At 40.6% G+C, this 22,624-nt stretch overlaps 1 protein-coding gene across 1 annotated transcript in view; it reads left to right on the forward strand.

Annotated features, from left to right (window-relative positions):
* Positions 1–19,907, forward strand: part of kcnk3a (potassium channel, subfamily K, member 3a) — a 35,352-nt gene extending 15,445 nt beyond the window's left edge. Inside the window, exon 2 of the mRNA XM_041958659.1 lies at positions 17,049–19,907. Within this exon, the coding sequence (XP_041814593.1) occupies positions 17,049–17,968 (920 nt within the window). The 3' untranslated portion in view covers positions 17,969–19,907. The remainder of the gene's footprint in view (positions 1–17,048) is intronic.
* Positions 19,908–22,624: the final 2,717 nt, after the last annotated feature.

The following is a 22,624-nucleotide window of genomic DNA, read 5'->3' on the forward strand; positions in this document are numbered from 1 at the left end:
GCCACAAGTTTGAAGGTTTACTCTTTGTATAAACTGGTTCTTTTCTAGCATAACCTGACCCTGAGGGAGTGGAAGTCACGGTGGTGGATGTAGGAGTTTCATGCCGGAGACTGAAATTGATGCCGTGTCACAGATCTGAAATTAACATTTGCCTTTTTGTTAAACATAATCTTTCCCGAACTGTAAGTGTTTTAGTTGCCTAAAGTTACCTTAAAGGTGCAATGCGTTAGATATGGCCACCCGTGGAGGGTCACTCTCACGCTTTGCTGTATCAGTCTATGAGTGTAGCTGCTAGCTGCCATTAGCTAGTTAGCTCAGTTAGCCGAGCAGCTAGTGGCCCTATCAGCTGACGGCTGAGTCTGCTAGCACCAAGAGCTTGGAGCTCCAGGAAACTGTTGGCGTTTACATCACGGACAATGGAACGGGGCTCAGCAGCACTCCACTGACCACAGCAGGACTGGGACTAAACACAACCTCTGGGGCCGAAGGAGGCCAGTTCAGTGACAGGGAAAACAGTACCAAGGCTCCTACTAGGACTCTGGCTCCAGGGACAACAAAGATGTGGCAGGCAGGGACAGGAGAGATGTGAACAGGTAGAGGGGCGACACGGAGGTCAGACCACAGAGTTGGTGATTGTTGGAACAACGGAAAGACAGACCTGGACAGTTTTGGTGAGTTTTATTTTGTTTCTGTGGAGTTTGAATGATGTTTGTTTTACAGTGAGTTGACAAGGCAATACAAGACAGAAGAAGAAACTTGAACTCAGGAGGTGCATGGTTGTATGTTTCTGTTGTAACAGTGTAATAACAATAATAATGATTTTAGTGTAGTAATACTTAATATTTCCTTTCTTGACATAGCGAACTTCCCACTCGCGTACATCTCTAAGCTGAAACTACTTCAGGAGGCCTAAGCTATACTATCGGACCATGCAACACATTACATATATGTCTTTGACACAATGTAAATCTGCTATTTTGTCCCATTCTGTTGAACATTTCAGTTCTTACGCACACTTTCATATTGCACCTTTAGCCTAGTTTATAAGCCATAACCACAACCTTCTCCAACCCACAGTTGTAATGACCAGATAATGTAGAAACAAGACTTTTCAAAACATTGACATAAAAAAAAAATAAAAGAGTTGTTTCTTAGAATAATCCAATATCCACGTTCTTGGCATAGAAGGCAATAAACCATAACAGTGAGGAACCGTTCTTATTTGTGGTTCTTGGTATCCTGATGATTTTCATTACCGTCAGAATAGTCAAGAATGTCCTCTGAAAGTTGACTCATCTCTGCCCAGCATTGGTTCACTTTGTCAGTTCCTGTAAGATGCAGATTACTTCATGGATGGAAACTAAGAATAGGGCTTTTTACTGTGAAGAACTACTCTAGAGTTACAAGATATTTTTTGCTCTGTCCAATTTTGGTCAGATTCGATTGATAATGCCTCTGAGCAATGTATTTGTTTTTACTCCACTAATGAGGCAGCACCTCCCACTTTGGAGTGATCCAAATACAAAGCAGAGAGCTTTTGAACTCCTTCTTTGGTGCTGGAACAAAAAGACATCACCAAGAAGACATTTACACGAGCTTGCCAGTAAACCTACCAGCTGTCATTGCAACGTTAAAAAGTCACGGCGAGTGATATTTATTGTCTTTGGTTGTTGTGCTCTGTGTCAGCCGTTAGAATAAAGACAAAGCTGACTCTGAGAATGAAGAGATGCCGGTTCATGGAAAATGTGACCCACTGTAGGCTTCATGTGTGTCCCTCCACAGGCTTGTCTGCAGGGTTTCTGCCTTCCAGATACTGCCAATAATAACTGTTGTGTGTGTTACAAGATGAGCTCCAACACCATCTTTTGTTTTACTGAACTGCCATCATCTAGTGAATCAGTTGGACAGTCTGGCTGTTTGTGCTCCTAATGAATATCAGGCTGGAATATAAACTTGAGTGGAGTGACATTTCCGTGTCCTTGTTATAGTGGTGTAAGTCTCTGCAGGTCCCAGACTGTCTGAGTCTGGCACATAGAAAATAATAAATCACTGAAAAGCAGAGGCTTATTCAGTGATATTTCTACTGTATACACTACAGTATATACATATATCAGTGGAAAGAAATGCAACTTTTTGTATTAAATGACCTGCTTGGTGCATACAGTAATCCTAAGTAAAATATATTAAATCACGATGGCGCCGATGCAGTACACATCATCCATCCAGTTTTCCAAGTAGGTTAAAACAAATGCTACGGATGGATTTGCAGGTACTGTGTGACCCATGTCTGGTAAGGTGAAGCTGCAGATTGAGCGGAGGTGGAGCTGGTGCACTGCTCCCTGTCTGTCTGCTCCCGCCATATGGGCAGCCTCAGGCAGTGGTTACCTCACCGAGGGGACAAGGAGACCCGGCACACTGTTAAAACTGGATGGCCATTCAGCAATAGTTTGGACAAAGTTATAATACTCATACGTTAGCATGTGACATTATGGCCTGAAAAGCAGAAGAAATAGCAGCCAGGTCTTCAAGGTCACTTCAACTGGGACCCTCCAGACACTTAAAAGTCTCTGACTATTTACCTCTGAGCATTCATTTAAAGGGTGCATATAAAATTGAAGAAATGGAGCAAAATCACAGAAAATGCAATGAATATGTTGCAATTCAAAAATCAATTTGCTGCTATTGCTGACCCCTGTATCACCCTTATTTTTCCAATTCCAACCAATGCAGTCAAGGCAATGAGTGCATGCTGAGAGACAGTCGGAGCTCTCTTATGAAACAGCCTTCAGTCAAATAGCCTTTTGCTATTTTTGCTCAGACTGCTGCGTCAGATTTGCACCATAAAAAATAACATAATGAGAAGATAAACAACAGGCAACATTCTGTTCAGGACAGAGGGGGATCAGGAACAGCAGGCAGGGCAGTTAGGGGTTCATATAACACCTTAATAAGATCCATTACTTGATTTAATTGCATCTGGTCATTAAGCCAGGTGCCAGTGTTAGTCTATCACATGACATGACATATGATAGCTTTACAATGTGGCAATAAGCCCGGTTAGACTGCTCAGCCGGGACATTTTATGGGCACTCATGTCTCCAGTAGAAAGCCATTGTCAAAGGACCACACACACTCCTGCCTTTGTGAGTGTTGATGTGTTGCAAAGAGCGCCCACACATCTCCTCATGTGGGTTTTGTACTTGTGTGCATCTTCAGCGAGAGTTTATGCAAGCAAATCTAACCACATTTCATCATACTTTCTTAAATTTAGGAGAGCAGCTATTTGTAAGTTGAAACAAAACTATTCACCACATTACACAACAAATACACCTTAAATGTATTAATATTCAACAAGTTTTCATTGTACAGTGAGACCTTAGGTAGATCTTAGCTAGTCTGCCAAGTTTCTAATGTTATAGTTAGAAAACCATGACAATAAAAGTCTGAAATCTTATATATTACTTACTACAAGGAGGCTGCTAGCTTAGCTTAGCATAAAGACTGGAAGCAGGGGGAAACAGCTAGCCTGACAAAATCCACGTACCAGCACCTGTACAGCTTATTGAGCAACATCTTATTTTTTTTTCAACTATGGAAAAATTGAAGTGTTAAAATAACATGCTGCGGTTTCACGAGGGGGTTGTTACCTTTCGACATGACTAGGTTAGCTGTTTCCCCCAGTTTCTAGTCTTTATGCTGAGCTAAGTGAGCTATCTCCTGGCACCAACTTATTTATATTACATATTTACTGTACACAAGATACTTGATTGGATTGGATTTTCTCATCTAATTCTCAGCAAGGAATTCCCAAATACCACTAATAGGCTATAATCTGACTAATCCTGAATTTTAATTAATTTAATTCAATTAAGACAATCACATAACAATAAATTGGCTGGTGTAAACATATCATATCACATCACAAATAATTTGTCGATAAGGATCCCTGAAATGTGTTTATTAAAGAACTGTGACCCAGATATGTGCCCAGTGGGACATTATAGAGCTGAAAAAGAAAATTATAGCTCATAGCTACAGTCTTCTGCGGACAAACCATGTGATGTTTGTGAATTTCGTCAATAATATCTTTGGCATCGCTGTACGGCAGTTTCTTGTTACTAGCTGGTCTGGCTGGAGTTCTGAAACCTTTCCCACACTGTTTTTCTTGAAAACATTGGAGAAAGTCCGAACTTATTTCACAACGACGTAAGGATGACAAGGTTACACAATACACAGAAATACGTACAGTACATGTAATTTCTTTTCATATTTTTAAATTAAAATTCTTTGTGAAATCGGGCACCGATGTTAAGCATTGTGCCTCTGTGTGTTCCTCTATACTCTCATTCAATCCAGGGTTTTCTCACATTGTCTTTCTTTTTACTGAGTAAACTGATCTCTGTTTGTTATGTGCCACGCTAAGTATGCCACCCCTTCACCAGCGCATGTCAGTTTAGGACAGCATCTGCTCCCTGAGAGCAGCTGAACGAGCCGAACGGGGGCTGGAGCTCGTGTGCATATATCAGTGGAATCAGGTGACAGAGGCAGGTGACAGTGCTGCACAGGCTGCAAGGAAAAACATCTTTGAATTAGAGGCTATGAGGACAGAGTGATAGAGAGAGGGGAGGATGGAAAGTCAGAAGTGGAAAGAAAATAAATGTGAGTAAGGGGAAGGAGGAACAAGATAGCAAGGCAAGCAGAAGCTATTTTTAAAAAGAGCATCGAACTGAATAAAACATTTCCCGGCCGCAGTCCAAATTAACAGAAATCACAAGGCAGGCGTGAAATAACCATGTCAAATTATAGCAGGCTTGTCACATAGGTTTTGTTTTTTAATGACACCGAGCTGGACTATTTTCGCATGCAGTTTCTCATATGCGGGTCCAGAGAGAGACGCTCTCCAGTGTGTCAGGATTAACAACCACAAAATTGTTGTTTATGCTCAACAGTATCAGCTGTCTCTTCACCGTCACGTGTGGCATAAACAAAAAGCTGTTCGGAGTGCAAACGGATTAATAGTGTGTGAATTTCAGCAATCGTCTCCCGGTTCACACTTGGCCCAGTTCCTAGCCTAGATGTAAGTGTGTCTCTGCTCTTTTTATATTCCACACAGAATTATCCCCGTCATCCTCACCACCATCAGCAGCAGCGACATCTGTGTCTAATTATGCATACTGTAGTCTGGGCAAGTGCTTCCCAACATTTTTTTGTCTGATGAGCTCCTTCATCGACGCCACGTCATGTTCCAATTTTGTTCTTTTGAGCTGATTTCAAACTAGGTGATATTTAACCCATTATTTTGTTCAGTTTGCTCACGATTGCATACCACATGTCTTGAAGTGGAAGAACCTGAAAGTTTCAACCACTTATAAATTAACCTATGAACTTTCTATTTCAACTGTTTGTACACTACTTTTATCTTTGACACCATTTACCCATTACTGTCAGGAAGGTGGGGACTTAAGGGGAAACTAGGAGGGGAACTAAGAGGGGAACTAGGGGTTGAACCCAAATGCAGACAAACAAAGGGGACGTAAACTATGGATTCCAATTAATAAATGAATTTATTAAACACAAAACTAATTCAACATAAACCAAATCTCGGGGAAAACACAACTAACTTGGAACAAGACACTTAGGACACAGACGAGACTAGCAACTGATGTTAACATAAAACATGGCATGACTAAGACAATGCAAGAACACACATACATGAAACATGACAAAACTAAAACACTATGGCTACAAAACTAGAAAACCAAAAACGCTCCTGAAAGGAGGAAAGCACAAAGGGCTATGAAAAAAAGGGAACTGACCAACTGAAAGAACTAGATATGAAAAACTAACTCAAAATATCTTCCTAGAAAATGGAGAAACTAAAATCTAAATAACAAACGTAGTCAAACAGAAAATCACTCTTACAAGAGGCAAACAAATCGGCAAGGCTATAACTATGAAAGGAAAATGGAAACTAGATTATTAAGGTTACAAACAAATATCAGGAAAGGACTATGGGTTGGAAACTCAACTAACGCAGACAACACAAGGATGGTGGAGCACTAACATAAAACAAGGCCTAAACAGGAACAAAGACAAGAACAAGACAAGAAACAAACTTACGGGAATTGTGGCAAACAAAGGACAGAGATAAACCAAGGAGACAATCACACAATCCACGGCACAGACATGAAGAAAAACAACAAAGAACACTCACTTACAGGCTAGGGCTATATCAAGGAATCATGGGCTACAAGAATACATGGGCTTGGCGAGAGACATAGACAAGGTAGTGTTGACGACGACCCGACAAAGACAAAGGGGAAGACACGGACTTAAATACACTAGGGAGGAACACTAATGAGACACAGGTGGAAACAATCTGACAATCACACGGGAGGGAAAACACAGGAAGTAAAGCAACCCAAAGACACATGACATGAACCTTCAAAATAAAACAGGAAGTAACCAAAACCAGGCAAAGACAAGACACAATGGGAAGCTTAACAAAATACAAACAAGACATGGCAAGGATAGAGACTAATACAAAACATGGCATGACTGAGACAAAAGTAACTAAATGAGGCAATGGCAAGAATCAACAAGAGAAACTAAACAAAAAACGGCGTGCAAGGCACGGGTCATGACAATTACTTTTAAACAGTTTATCCATTAGCTATTTCAAACAGCGTTAGCTAAACATTTAAAGATTTCTTTCCATTTCACTACTTTTAGCATTTTTAGTTATTTGAGCTGTTTATTAAATACTTTTTGTTATCTATGCTACTATGTGTTAGCCTTTTAGCTATTCTAAACTGGTCATTAGCCTAATCTACAGTTTGCCCATAACTATTAGCTAACTATTTCAACTGTTTATTCAATTCTTTTAGCTATTCTAGCTATTTATCTATAAACATTAGCCTACTTTTAGCTAACTGTAAGCTAGGCTACAATACCAAAGTTTTTATTTCTTTTAGCTAGCTAATTTATCCATCATTTATAGCTATATTTTACCATTTACATTTGCCTACAGTACATTTCATTTCTTTTCGTATTTTTTTATGAAAATTCTTTGTGAAACCGGGCACCGATGTAAAGCATTGTGCCTCCATGTGTTCCTCTCTCCTCTCATTTATGTGTATCTGTTTAATTTTTTTATTAGCCATCTAACCATTTTGCCATTATTTTAAGCTAGCATAACGATTTCAGCTGATGATCTTTCCAAAGGCCTCATTATGAAGACATGATGTCATTATGGTGGTTTTGACTTAATGTGTCATCATTCTTGGCAGGGAAAGGAAGGTATGTTTTGCACTCCTGCCAGCCTTTTACCACAGGGGATAAGCAACTATTCCCAAAAGAAACTATTAGAAATTCCCGTATCATATTACAAAACATGTTCCCGCTTTCTCTTTCCTCTTTCTCTCTTCGTGCCCACACAGGCACACTTTTAAAGCAGATAGCCCAAATGGAGCACCTGAAACAGATACGTCTGTTATTTGAGTTGACCTCCTAAAAGCCTGGAAAGAAATCCCAACTCAGAGTTCCTACATTAGCAATGACTACAAATTAAAGACTTCCTACCATCTGACTTAAGTTTTAAAGCTTTAAATGTGACTTTAGAAATGTACTTCAGTGTAGAGCATGAGTTATGTATACAGAATCTGTGGTTCCATTCACTTTTATTTCTTAACCTTTCATCATCTTTTCATCTTTTTTATTTCCCGTCATATTTCATCCCTCCTGCCCACCCCCACACTCCCCAGTTGTGTACAGTATCTGCACATGTGAACCCCATTTTACTGCAGCTGTGTTGTGAGTTTTAAAACAAGTCCATATCAACTGTGTATCAGGTACATAAATCACGTGATTTATTTAATTAGCCAACCCTCCCAGAGATCTCACACTCCGGTTGGAATGCCTTGCTTACTGACCTCATGGAAAACTACGGCCTGCCAAGGTTTCCTCTCATATCCCCTAAAAAGGAACCTAAGGAGTACTTTTGGAAATAGACCCTGATAGGGATTTTTTTTCACAGCAAAAGCAAAACATACGATAGGATGGTTGGACACACACAGACCCAGATTGGTGCTTTTGAGGATGGAGTGCTTCTGTAGATAACGTGTGACTGTTGTGGGTGTATTGCATGCTGATGAGAGTTTACTATAACGCAGGTACATTCAGGGCACTGGCAGCTCTCTGATCTAACCTTTGGTTGCTGTGGTCTTCAGGCTTGTGATGCTTCAGTGTTCGGGCCTCAGCTGCGAGCTGGATGAAAGCACATGCTCCCAGGCCCGATTTGGAGCCTTCACAGGGGTAACTGAGTTAAAGTGAACCCAGACAGACGCTTTGCCAACGTGCTGTCTCCTCTGGCGTTACATCAGATTGCTTGTGATGAATACGTCCCGTATCCCCCACTTTCTCTCTGTGTTCCTCTCTCTCTTGCACTGGCTGGACAGGCTCGTCGTTCACTGCCGGGCATATATAATGAAAGAGAGAGATTATTCTCACTGTTTTACAGGCTGCTGACAACATCCATAGAATAATTTAATATGCTGACATAGCTAATATCGCTAAAAGTATTGAACTTAACAAAGAACATCCTTGCAAACATTCTGAAAAGACAATACATATAGTGTCAAAATTTCTCATGTCCTTTAAAGGTACCACTGATAAATATCCACAACGCTTTACACTTTGCCTGTTGTGCACCCATTTACACACACACTCGTGCACTGATGGCAGTCAGGTACTATGCAAGACGCAACAGGCTGGTCCTAATCATCAGAACAAATCGGGTTTGATGTCTCGCTCAAGGACACTGTCACGTATACAGGAACCATGCGATTAGTGGTCAACTTGCGCTACCTGCTGAACCATCATTATAGACATTTTATGCTGTAAAACCAATAGAAAATCAACTGTAACCGAGCCACACTGTGTGCTCTCTTTGGTGACGTTACATCTGTACCCTTTGAAGAGTTAGACTCAACCACCTGCTTTAAGTGCCAAATCTAAGTAATTTCTTGATATTAACTATTGCCATTGTAGCCACACAACACAACAGGTACAACAGTAACAGTAAATAAGCCATGTGTTTTCTGATCTGACGCCATTCATTAGTGCCCTCAGAACTGCTCACCATTGCAAAAGTAAAAGCATTCCCTGATCTGGTGGCACTGCTGACGTTAAGCTTTGGTTAGGTTTAAGCTCCTGGGCAGGAAAATATCATGGTTTGAGATAAAATAGCTACTTGCTTAAGGTTAGGGAAAGATCATGGTCATGGTTAAAGAAAACACAGTTGGCCATTTGCTAAAATGACTGTTGTCGTCTTTCTCTGGAGGACGGGGTTCATCCATCACACACTTTCTGCCCTTGATTTGTTTCATGACAATCTAAAAATAGCTTGTTTTAAATCTTTGTTCATGTGCATTTGAGTAGAAAATGTCTTCACTGGAAAAATAACAGCACTTGTCATTTGTTCAAACACACAATACTATATTTACATTTTTGCGATAAGTCAGTAGCAAAGGCAGAAGCAGCATGATGATGATTGCACAATGAAGGCCAATTGATAGAACACGAAGTGCATCATTGTACCTGCAAAAATAAATTTCTTCTCTGTATTTATTCCAACCTGCTAAAGGCTAAACTTCCTTGTCCACCAGTGCATTACTTTTTTTCATCTGTGTAAAATTAAAAAATGTAAGTTTTTGACCCCTTCCTTTTTTCACATTGGTGGTCAGTCCCGTATGTTGCCTGCTATCCCACAAGACCTCGCGAAGCAAAACGCTAATTTCACGTGGAAAACAAATTGTGTCATGCTGTAGAGAGGGCTGGGGTAGATTGTAGGGTCAACAAAGGACAGGAGAGCACTGTTGGCATTGGTTTCTTTTAACTATGACTATGATCTTCCCCTAACATTAATCAGGTGTATTAGTTGCACAATTCCAAACAGGTTTGGACTCTGTGTAAAATGTAAATAAGAACAGAATGCAGTCATTTGCAAACAAACTCTGTTTATTGACATCGGTTTTACAAAGTGTTCCTGAGCTCATGTAGTAACATCCTTTGTACAGTCATGTGTTCACAAAGTGTTGAACCTCGCCCCATCCTTGCTTGTGAGTGACTGAGCCATTCCAAGATGCTCCTTACATACCCAATCATGATACTATCACCTGTTACCAATCAACCTGTTTACCTGTGGAATGATCCAAACAGGTGTTTTTGGAGCCTCCCCAGTCTTTTGTTGCTCCTATACCAACTTGTTTGAAACGTGTTGCTGCATCAAACTCAGAACAAGTAGATATTTACACAAATCAATGAAGTTGATGAGGTCAAACATTGAATATAGTATATAGTATGTTGAAAACGATTAGCAAGACATCACATTCTGTTTTATCTATATTGTGCACAACGTCCCAGCTGTTTCGGAATCAGGGCTGTAGATATGATCTGCTTCATTGACTCCTATTGGGAAAATATGAATTTCCAGATTATGTTAAAGAAAAAGGCGGTTTCTGAATTGTATTTAGTATTTCAGGATGAATTAACTTGATTAACTGATGGCACTAACAAAAACCATACGTTGCTCTTCAGAACTTCTCCACTAAATCATACTGCACTGAAATTACATCAAGTCAATAAAACAACAGAAAAGGCTTTCTTTCTAATCCATAACTGTGAAATGAAAAAAATAGATAAATTAAACAACTATGCCTCTTTTCTCTCTAGCTTCATGATTGCACTCATTGACTTTATATATTGATATTTTTTTTCCTCCATAAAACATTTTCCTAGAATTCTTTGCCTCCACACACATGGACATTACACAGCAGCTGTCAGCGAGGCCTTGTGGGTCAAAAGCCGGACGGGGTAATGGAGGAAGGCCGGAGGACCAGGGCTGTGTTTGAGTGCCTGAATAAACAATCACGGGGTCGCCTGGAGTTTGAGGTGTCTGTGACTTAGAATTGATGGGGGTCTGCGGGTCCACATTTGAGATAGAGATGGGACATAATTGGTGGGAAATACAAGATCACACTCGACTGTTCACGTAACGTCTTTGGGTGTCATCCATGGAAATGCTTGATGCTTACAAGTGGACAAGAGTTACAGTTTGCCGGGTCGTGTAATGATATCTTTGGCCAGACGCAGCTGGAGATGAAAGCGGGCTGTGGAGAAGGCGTGCTGGCAAGCAGAGTGAGCTGCTGCTCAAACACGGATGACATGATCGCTGTTTATTTGCACAGTCGTACTGAACATTCCCCGATCTGCGCTGCATTTCAGGGATGGCGCAGACACAGATAAAGAGTGACGTCACGCCGGGCCGGCTGCTCGGGCCACCTGTACGCCGAAGAACTGGGCTGGCCATATACGGCTGAATATTGTGATTCTGTTTAACGCCTCTGAGCACGCCAGCATTCAGCGCAGAAGGAATTTGTTTACTGGCCACTACAGTGATACACAGAGTATCAATCATTAGCAGTGTTGTAAAGTCTTACAAGCACTCCAGTCACTCGGCTTCAATTGAAGTTTTAACTGCTGATGTGAGGGAAAATTTGTATTTCATATTTAAGCTGACTGTTTTTTGTCCCTCCTGAATGTGTGTTCTCCCTTTTGTCCCCCTTGCTTTTATGATTATAGGTTGATTTACTCACTTAAATCTCTTTAAACAGTGTCCTCACAATATAAAACAGCCATAATCCAGATGAGAGAGGCTCCGAGTTGATCGAAGTGTTGCCTTCTGTTATTGCAATTTACTCACAGCATTGAGCTTTACTAGCGGCAGTGGATGCTTTGCAATAAGCAAAGCTAATTCATAAAGCATAAATCATACACTTGGGAAATTTGTCTGGGAACTGCTTTACACACAGTTCAACTTTCGCTCCAAAGGTTTGACTGTTTTCCTCTTCTTGCCATTAGTTAGGTTTAAGGCTGGAAAACTCATGTTATTCCACATGGTCTCATAAAATAATTTCCATTCTTAGTTTCAGCTTTATGATGGGCAATAAGTTACATACAGTATATTCAAACCAATGACTCCATCCTTTCAATGGCTGCACCATTCTGATGGATCTACTCAGCTCATCATTTACACAACTGTCGAACTTCACCCTGATATATTTGGATACCCATGGAAATATATGGAAATATTATAAATCTATTTAAGTTATTTAATGTTTTGGTCGACAGCATGAGTTTGTAATGAGTTTAAAGCAGAATAAAAGTCATTGTTAAAAATTTGAAATGTCAACAAAAAGCTGCATGTACAAGAAGTCATTTGCTATTTGCCCTTTTGGTTTTAGCACAGCAGTAATTTTTTTCCAAAATGAATCAGCCACGTGATATACTAGCCATCCATTAGACCTGTGCAATTATGCAAAGACAACAGAATCCAGCAGGCTACTGTTTTCACCTTTTGCCTCTCAGTCTGGAGTGAAACCCAGCACCACACACACTGATGAGTGTATTATTCAGCGTGGCACCAGCTGGTCTCCAGGGTGCAGAGATGTCTGAGGACATTATCAGTCACCGCTGAACCCCAGAGAGCAATGCTGCCACCAGCGTTTCTGTTACTGAATCCACATCCTGGAGCATCCTCTGCAGAGACTCGAAGGACACTTTCCATCTCGTTAGATAAACAGTATGTGTATATTACATGCCATGTTTCATAACATGATTTGTAACCCCAGTCCTACTGTTGTGCACATATTAACATCTCAATACACATATTTCACATTTGTGGTCTTTTGTTTGCATGTTGAGGACATTTGCGGCTTTTTTTAGTCACACATGGGCTCAAACAGCATCTCCTTCTTACACATTTCTGATAAATTAGCCACTGATAAATGAACCCCCCCCCCCCTTTGGTTTGTGGTCCTCAGCTCGCTGGCGAGAACAAATTGTGCCCCGTAATCAATGAAAATTTAATTGAGTGACAGAGAACTGGAGCCCTAACAGGCACATTATACAATTATTTGATGTATTTTCAAAGCCTGTTTTTATTCCTACCTAATTAATCAGGATAATGAAGACTTTGGATGCAGTCGGTGATGTTGTGTTTTAGAGGCAAACACCACTTGAAAGGAACTGTATACACCGAGCTGTCATCTTTAGAGACAAATTAGCAACTGCTGGTTTAAAAGGCGAAATGATAGCCAGCACCAGTGATATTATTTGCATTATTTGCATATTAGTACAGCTGAGTGGTGTTGGAGGATATCAGACATTTCATTTAGAAAATCTCAGTGAGGCACAGCACTAAATAAAGCCGTGAGCCCATCTGCTAAAATTAATATGAAATTATGAAATAAATAATGTGCAATAGCAATAGCAGCAATAATGTGTTTGAAGACTTAAACTAAAAACCCCAAATTACAAAATATTGTGAGTGTTTTAGAATGGAAAAGATATCATAAGGGAATATATTTCCTCTCTGTGAAATCATTTTTAAATCCGCACTTGCCTGTTGCTAGAGGCTTTAGCTAAAATGACTGGCTGTAAATAATGATTCCCTAATGAGAGGCAGCACAGAGGAGGGAATGAGAGTTTAGAGTATGTGCACCTGTGTTCTGGTGACATTTATAAGCCTCCCCTGCTTGTTAGTTTTGCCTAATAAGTCTTTTAAAGGCTCTTATCACCTTTCAAAGTTATGCAGTTTTCATATTTTCTTTCACATGGTGATTACAGAAATTAGGTTGCATCAAAGTCTTTTATACGCCTTTTTCATGTTACAACAATCCTGACACAAATTTAGAAAGTGAATTAATTTTAGAGGGAGTTACTATATCCTTTGGAAGAACTTAATAGCCTGTAATTCCACAGATGTTTCCTCTGTGTTTTTCCTCATCTATCCATGAAATATGTGTAAATAGTTGCAGCCACATGTGTTCAGTATTAGTGCCTCAGCTTCAGACAGCCGGTGCAAGAGTTTTGGTTCCTTAAGATGTCAATCAAACCTCTTTTGTCTATTGTTTTTTTCACCTTTCAGAGTGGTGACGCTGCACTTTTCCTCTGCCAGTGGCAATGACTGTAATCCATGTAAACAGAGCGAGTGGCCCTGGTGGCTTTATCCCCTGCGTGCCAGGACAAGCTGTGGAGGCGTCCTGTCTCATGATAACTTTGTCACTGTTGCGGGGAGCGGGAGAGGCTCGGGGAGGAGAGGGGAGGATGGCTTGTCATGCGGGCCTCTCCGCTCGCTCACATGGTGGCGGGACTGCTGGCCTTGTCGCCTCCAGCTCATGCGTCTGCAGCTGATGAGCGCTGCTGTCACTCCGGTCGTCCCCGTGTCTCGATAAGCTGCTCTCTGCTGCTGACAGCTCCTGACAGGCCTGCAGCTCAGCCTCTCTGCTCACCTGAACACACTGTCCTGCTCTTTCTGTAATGAATGATTAATAAGTGTATGTACCTTATTAACTTTCAGACTTGAGCATATATATAAATTCTAGGCTACATTGACCTTTTAAATAAGAAATAACACGGTCTTCCTCTTAAATGTTAAAAGTTCAATTCATAGGGAATAAAACTTGTCCTTGCTCAACTTAATATCCTCAAGGATTTGTCCCCTACAACCTCTATTAGTCTAGTATGGCATCTAACTTATGCCAGCCAGGGTTAACCAATGTTGCTGTCTGAGTCAGTTCTCTCTCTAACTGTTCTCTTGCTATCTTTTAGCATGTTAAACATTTAAAACTACAGTATGTTTCTTTCTTCTTGAAAAAGTACAAGTGAGCGACAGTGTGCAGGATCTCTTTGTTTCATTTTTGAACCATAAATCCTTAAATATAAAGAAAAATGGTACCTAAAAGTTTACACGGTGGACAAGTTAGCGAATGAGAAATGGTTGAAATAGACAGCTGAGAGTAGGTTAAATAAACAAGTGAAATAGTTAGCTGCAATTATTGAATAAATAGTTTTTACTAAGCTAAAAGTAGTGAATAAACAGTTAAATAGTTAGCTAAAAGTAGCCTATTGAATGAACAGCCAAAAGTTTTGAATAAACTGGTAAAATGGTTAGCTAAAAACAGTTGAAACAGCTAATTGCTAAACCGTGCTAAAAGTAATGGCTGGTGAAAAGTAATGGCTGAACAAATGAAATAGTAGCCTAATGGATAAACGGTTAAAATTGCTAGCTAAAGTAGGCTAATGGATAAAAGGTTGAAATTGTTTGCTAAAGTAGCTAATGGGTAGATTTAGTAAAAATGAAATAGCTAAAAGGATTTAATAAGAGGTTGAAATAGCTAAAAAAGTGGACAAATAGTTTAAATAGTAAAAGTAATGGATAGCCTAAATGTTGGTTAGCTTTTAGTAGCCTAGCCTAATAGAAAAATGAGTAATAAATAAACTGTCGAAAAAGACCATCTTAGGCCTAAGGAATGACAACTCCATTTAACAATTGCAATAGAAAGCTAGCTAAAGAAAGTTGAAATGTCCAGTTTCTGCCACTGAGAAGCAACAGTGCAAACTTGACAAATCTGACCTAAACATTGAGTTCAATCGTATAAAAAAATAGCTGTGACAATTTAATATACCTAACAGTGTTAAATATCATCCGTTTTAAAATAATTTCCAAAAATTAGGAAATTTATATGTCAGATAACAAAAGGTTGGGAGCACAGTTCTACATACACTGTGCCAAGGTCATCATTAAGGTCACCAAACGGCCAGAGTCTCTCTGGTGAAATCCACTGTAATAAATGGACTACTAATCATAACAGAGTACCCGTCAGTCATCTCTCTGTCATTGGAAAATGGGATCATTCTCTTTGTGGGGGTGACACTAAGAATAGGCAATGCTACTAAGAAGCAGTGTGTCTTTGCTTGGTGAATGGGTCAGGTTTTTCCTTTCACAAGGAGATTCATCAGTTGTAATGGTTCTCACTTTGGCCGCACAACTGGGAGAGCTTTAAACAGATTTGGCACCACACAGACAGATGGCTCAACCACATGGATCAGTGTGACAATAAAACCAGAGCCCAAAGAATTAAATCAACCCCCGGAGTAATTACATTCAAACTATCGGTCAGCCTTTTCCATTTGCTGATCCCATTGTTATCGGGGACATCATCTCTCGGCTTCCGTGCGCAACAGGTCCACGTGTGGGGAATATATTTCAGGTGGTAATGATGATGCATGCGGGGGCACCATATTCTGAGGGACAACAGGAGCGAGAAGATGACGTTATGAGACAAAAGGTTGACACTCGGCCTGAAATGTGCTGGAAGGAGGCTCAAATCCATCCTGAAATTCATGAGCTCTACAGTGTGAGTGCATACAGAGTCAGGATGAGTCATGCCACGTCTGAAACTGGCTGGAGGTGAGCACTCAATAGCATTCTCCACACAGCCATTTCAGTAAGTGCACATGTCGCTGACAATACAGTCTGTCTATATAGTAAACAGTTTGTCAGCTGCTGTCTGTTTCATGGGAAATAAATGAATAAGAAGCTCCTCCTTCGAGCTTTGACGTGACATGCTTAACTAACTCTGAGCTTTGTGCAGATTGATTTTTTTTTTGGATTCTGGACTCTGTGGAACACATACAAACCACACTTCTGACTTTTTCTATTGTGCCATAGGCGTTTCATATTCTGAAGATTCAAAAGACCACAGGACAAAGAGTGATTTCATCCCATAAACAAAATAAGCACAGATATATGGAAATAGCTCGTGATGTCCTGTTTATTTGGTCTGGGAAAATGTAGAGGACTAATTAGGTGCAAATGTACTCATTAGTTGGAGCCACTCTGCAGAGACCAATTGTCAATAAATTATTCAAGCTCTCCCTCCCATTCACGACATCAATACTCGGCCATTCCCGCCACACTGCTGTGCATTCTCATCTTCGATTGCATTCTGCCGCTGCGAAATGAAAAGTCTTTGAATTCATCAGAAGTGCTGCTCAAAGAATACAAATCATTTATATCTGTCTACTCCAGGTTCGACTATCTTCCCCTGCCTCCAGCCTTCTTTCCGCCGACCCCTGTCCTCTGCACTGTAGATTTAATTAGTTCTGCCCCAGTAACCCTGCTCCTTTCTCCTTCTTCCCCTCAGGATATGGCCATGCAGCCCCCAGCACAGATGGAGGGAAAGTGTTCTGCATGCTCTACGCCCTCCTGGGCATTCCTCTCACCTTGGTCATGTTCCAGAGCGTTGGTGAGCGGATCAACACTTTTGTCAGGTACCTGCTCCATCGCCTGAAGAAGTGCCTTGGCATGAGGCGTACTGAGGTCTCCATGGTCAACATGGTGATCATCGGATTCATTTCCTGCATGAGCACACTGTGCGTAGGGGCGCTGGCCTTCTCCAACTTTGAGGGATGGAGCTTCTTTCATGCTTACTACTACTGCTTCATCACGCTCACCACCATCGGCTTCGGGGACTATGTAGCGCTGCAGCATGAGCATGCCCTGCAGACCAAGCCGGACTACGTGGCCTTCAGCTTCATCTACATCCTGACGGGCCTGGCCGTGATCGGAGCCTTCCTGAACTTAGCAGTGCTGCGGTTCATGACCATGAACGCCGAGGACGAGAAGCGGGATGCAGAGCAGAGGGCTCTCCTCGCTCACAACGGTCAGGCGGGTGGACACATCCACTGTTCTGTAGACCCGGCCTCCCCCTCCTCTACGCCGTCTGGGTGCGGCGGAGGGAGTGCAGTTGGAGGCAGCGCTGGAGGGGCAGCGAGCCGGGGTCTACGCAACGTTTACGCTGAGGTGCTCCACTTCCAATCCATGTGCTCCTGCCTTTGGTACAAGAGTAGAGAGAAGCTGCAATACTCAATACCCATGATCATCCCGCGTGACCTCTCCACCTCGGACACCTACATGGAGCAGGGAGAGGCATTTTCCAACCCCCTGCACTCTAACGGCTGCGTGTGCAGCCTGCAGCGCCACTCGGGCATCAGCTCAGTCTCCACTGGTCTGCACAGCATCAACACCTACAGAAGACTCAATAAACGCAGAAGCTCCATCTAATCCAGGAGGCCTTCATGCAACAAGGTCAAGTCCCACTTGTGTGCACCATGTGGTGAGAGAGGGCCCTTCTATGTGGTACTAGATTGGCTGTGGACATCAGGGCGACAGCTCCAGTCCTTAAGAGACGCAGTACTCCTGATGTTTGCTTCTTTCTGCCACTGATGAGCCTGGTGCTGCAGCCTCCAGACTCTGGCCGTGTATTTAACCTCCATTAGCTAAGCACAAACCATTTAGGACCAGCATCATTACTGATGTCACTGAGAAATAATGCTAATGGTTGTTTAACAAGCATTCGTTACACCAACTCAGAAACTGTTGCTGTTAGAAGACAGGGGAAAAAAACACGTGCAGCTCTCTCTGCACCTGAATTCTAATGTTAAAAGTCATAACATTGAATTCAGATTTTTTTTTGTCCATTACACAGATTTTCATGTATGAAATATGAAAAGGGACAAAGTACACTGTGAGATATGCTTTTAAGAAGGATGGGGGGGTGTATTAACTGTATATAAATTCCCCACTAAGAAATATTTTGTTGAATAATCCTAAATCCACTTTTTCCAGAAAGACTTTCCAAAAGGACTCTTTGGTTGTAAGTATTACTCTCACCTCAGTGAAATTAAAATGTGTATATATTTGGACACTTCACTAGTAGGAGTTATTGAGGGAAAAGCATATTTTTTCAAAAATGTTGTCAGTGTCTTCTCCTGTGTGTCTGTAACTGAAGTTCAGGTTCAAGCCAAACTTTCTGATCTGTTTTCATCTTTTTTTCCTCCCGTGGGAAAACTCATATTAATGGCAATTAAATGATTAAATTAGAATGATAGGCTGAAATGTCTCGGTGGAGGACGGGGACATGTTGAACAGTGTCTCTCACCACTTGGCGTCCTCGCCGACCCTTTCAGACCTCACTGTTGTGTTCTGTACGAATCACTAACAATTTATTTTTCATGGTTTCTCCCTGTACATCAAACAGTTTTGCTTTCCTTGTTGCTCGTCATATGTTTTCATATAGCACAACTATATTCTGATAGTTTAACTAAGAGCATGTCAGCTCACTTTGTGCATCGTAGAGAGTCATATCTTATTCACTGCTGCACCTTAGAAGACTGTTGTATATGCTTTCGGACACTGGAAATCAGTGCACTATTTTGTTTCATTTTTTTATTTAATGGAATCACATTATGTTTTGTTATGTAAATGATCCGCCCTAAATAATTCTTACTTGTGTTATCAGTCCGAGTTGTTTGACTTGATACTCTGTGTTATTAATGATTGAGAATAATAGCAGTACACCTCACTAATAAATGGCCTCAGAGTTTGCACCTCATGCACTTAGGGGGCCTTTGCTCCAGCCCCACCTAAACACACTTGATTCAGCCAACTGAGGTCTTTATGCAGTGTTTGTTCTTGTCCTAGACCTCTGAAGGAGTTCTCTTACATAATCTTCATTGTATTTTATTTTTGTAGTTTGACTTTACAGTGTATCAACATTTTAGTAGTGTCACGTTCATTTCCGTCACATTTTCATCTTTTTTTTTTCTACTGGAACGTTCTAATACTGCAACATGCCTGTTAACAGTGTTCAGCATCTCTCATGACCTGATAGAGGGACTGCAGTTGGCTGTGTGTGTGGCTATACATTTACAGTTTGTTTTTTCTGTAATCATAATAAAATATGGTTTAATTTAAAACAATGGTTAATTTGAGTGTCATCTAGTCTAATAATCCTGATCTTGTTATTAATGGTGAAATATACGTTCATTTTATTTTTGGCCATTCTGTATTTGATGTTATTAATGTTGGGTTTTCATCAACACATACTGTAGGTGTATTGAATATGACTGTTAATCATTCAATTTGCTAAGAAATCAACCATTCAAACAGAGCCAAGGCCTGCTGGAAGCGAGCCTTCGCCTGACATTTTTGCATCATGTCATTTCACATTAATCTTTAATCATATGTTAATTTAAATGATTTATCATTCTGTCATCCATCAGTTGATTTTTCTAAATAAAAACTTAATGGTTGCTGTCAATCTTGTTTCAGAGAAATACAAAAAGAACACAATCTTTTGATTCAATTTAAAGACAGCTCCAATTTTCACCAGTATTGTCTCATTTTATAACAACACAAACTTATACCATTAAAATATTTTGATGCTGCAGATCTTCTATAATCACAGGCGAATTGTCTAGTCAGTCACTATGTGCACTAGTGTCCTAGTTGTGTTTCACATGTAAACATGTACTCATTTTAGAAACCTGGACAACCTGGAGTCCTCCAACAGAAACCAGGATACTGTGACATATAAACACCTCATCCATTTTTTGTTGGTACAAAACACATTGGCAGAGATGTTGAGAAATCACAACTGCACAGATGATGAATAACCACGTTTCTCATGTGAACATTGCGTCCTGAATAAGATCAAAACTGGGATAAGGCTCGAAACCAGCGTCCTCATGCGCATGTAAACACACTCGGTGAGAGTGGAGTTTTGTAGAAAACAGGTGTTCCGTATTATAAACAGTGCCTTAGCGGAGCGCGCCTTTGGCTTTAGCAGTGAAGAGACTCATTGCCTTGTTTGCACACATGCACACACAGTCTTAACCATCATCAACAGTGGTTCAGTAATAGCATACAGCGTTACAGACTGCTGATTGCAGTTTATGCATGGCACACTGCACACATTCAGCATTCAGCATTGTACAGATTACAGGTGAAATGAGCAATCTCAGCCCTTTGCCATCAGGGAATTAATATTGGACAAATAGAGACGCCTTCAACTATCGCAAGCATTACAGAACCGTCTCTCATTTGGCTGAAAATTGGGGCTCTGCGGAATTCATAAAAACATCTTTTCTCAAACTGAACAAAGAATATTTTCTATCTCGATGCTACATTGGAAAGGTGCTGTAGTGCAGACGTGTTTTGTGAAAACATGCATTTTGTTTACTCTTTCCAGCAAACCTGGGTGGATATGAGATGATCTGAACAGTCAAATCTTTTTAGAAAACATTTTTAAGCCTGGAAGCCATCATTTAACTAATTTTACTTAAAAATAAATCCCCTTTTTTCTTATTTATTTCTGCAGGAGATGTTTCTGTTTTTGTTTCTACGTCCTGCTCTCATTCAATTTTGGTTTTATGCTTCTGTAAAACACAGGAAATTGCTTACTATTTTTTAAGTGTATAAACAAAGCTTAAATCCTTCTATGAAGTAAAACCTGCACCTGCTATGTGACCTGGCCTGTTCAGACACTGTTGCAGCAGATCTCTGGATTTATATTTAGCTGTGTCACCACTGCTTTCATCACGGCTAACTTTTCAGCGAGGCCTTGATGCCGCCTTACATAACCAAAATTAGGATGGGGTGACTAAGTTTATCCACCCCTGTTATGATATTTATTACGTAACTGTTGCACCTTTATAGCTGCAAACCATAAACTCTTCCGCTCCACTTCCAAGGAGAAAGTTCTACGACGATCAGCTGAGATCTCAATGTTCTGCTCCTTTCATCATTCGCCCTGCAAGGCCTGACATGTAGCAGCACTCTGCAGATCAGCAGCTACACAGTGTTCCCCTACAGCTCATCGCTATCTGTACATCACCTGTCGCTCTGATTTATATGACATCCACACACATAACCATGGAGGAGCAACAATCTCCAGAGTTATAGGATTTGTTTTATCTTTAAACACAGGTAAAGTAATTGTATAGGAGGCAAAATTTATATTTTGCAAAATGTAACTGACATGTACAGTAGCCTCTGACCTGAGACTAGGACCTGACATCTCAAGTGAAAAGTTTTTTTTTCATTATTTTGGGAGATAAAATGTTGCTTACACTCTATATTGATTACGGAGTTCCTCAGGGAAGCATTTTTGGCCCTGTTCTATTTTCTTTGTACAGTGCATTCCCCATCCAGCAACATCACGCCTCAGATTATAAATTACAACTTTAATGCATATTACCAGCAATTGTATATTTCAGTTCATCAGACGACCTCAATCATGATGAAACGATTTGCAGTCTATATGCTGTTCTGCACTGGCCCCAAGTGTGAACAAAGACGACAAAGAGCAAAGACAGTGACACTAACACTGCAAGTACAATCTGTGATCCACATGTAAACAAACAGTTGCCCCACTGATGCTGAAGAAGGTTTCCCTTCATCAAGTGTGATAAAATGATAAACAGAAAACAAAAATAAATCTATAATAACATGATATATAACACTTAAAATTATATACATTATATTGTCACGGCATGTTTTGTAGTAGTCTAGGGGATTTATTTACCACTAAGACAGCTACTGAATGCATTGGTTGCCATCAACAAGAAAGGATGCAGGCCTTACCTAAACCCTAATGAGCTCAACTGATGAGCATTTTTCACCACTATTCTATCTTTTAAGGTTAATGAACAAACATGATTTGAAACATGACTGTTTTCAGCACTGTTATACTTCATTTATAAAGCATCATCAGCAGGACTGTGTCCAGGGTTTTTGGAAAGGCTGAAGCTAAGAGCTAGAAGTCCCCCTGAGCAACAAACCTCCTAAGAAAACAGTGTGAAACATTTATTTTTTCATCATCAAAATTCTAGTGGTTTTGGCCTAAAACAGTCAACTTTAACAACATTGACTCAAAAA

Source organism: Chelmon rostratus, chromosome 18 (assembly GCF_017976325.1).
Source record: "Chelmon rostratus isolate fCheRos1 chromosome 18, fCheRos1.pri, whole genome shotgun sequence".
NCBI lineage: Eukaryota > Metazoa > Chordata > Actinopteri > Chaetodontiformes > Chaetodontidae > Chelmon > Chelmon rostratus.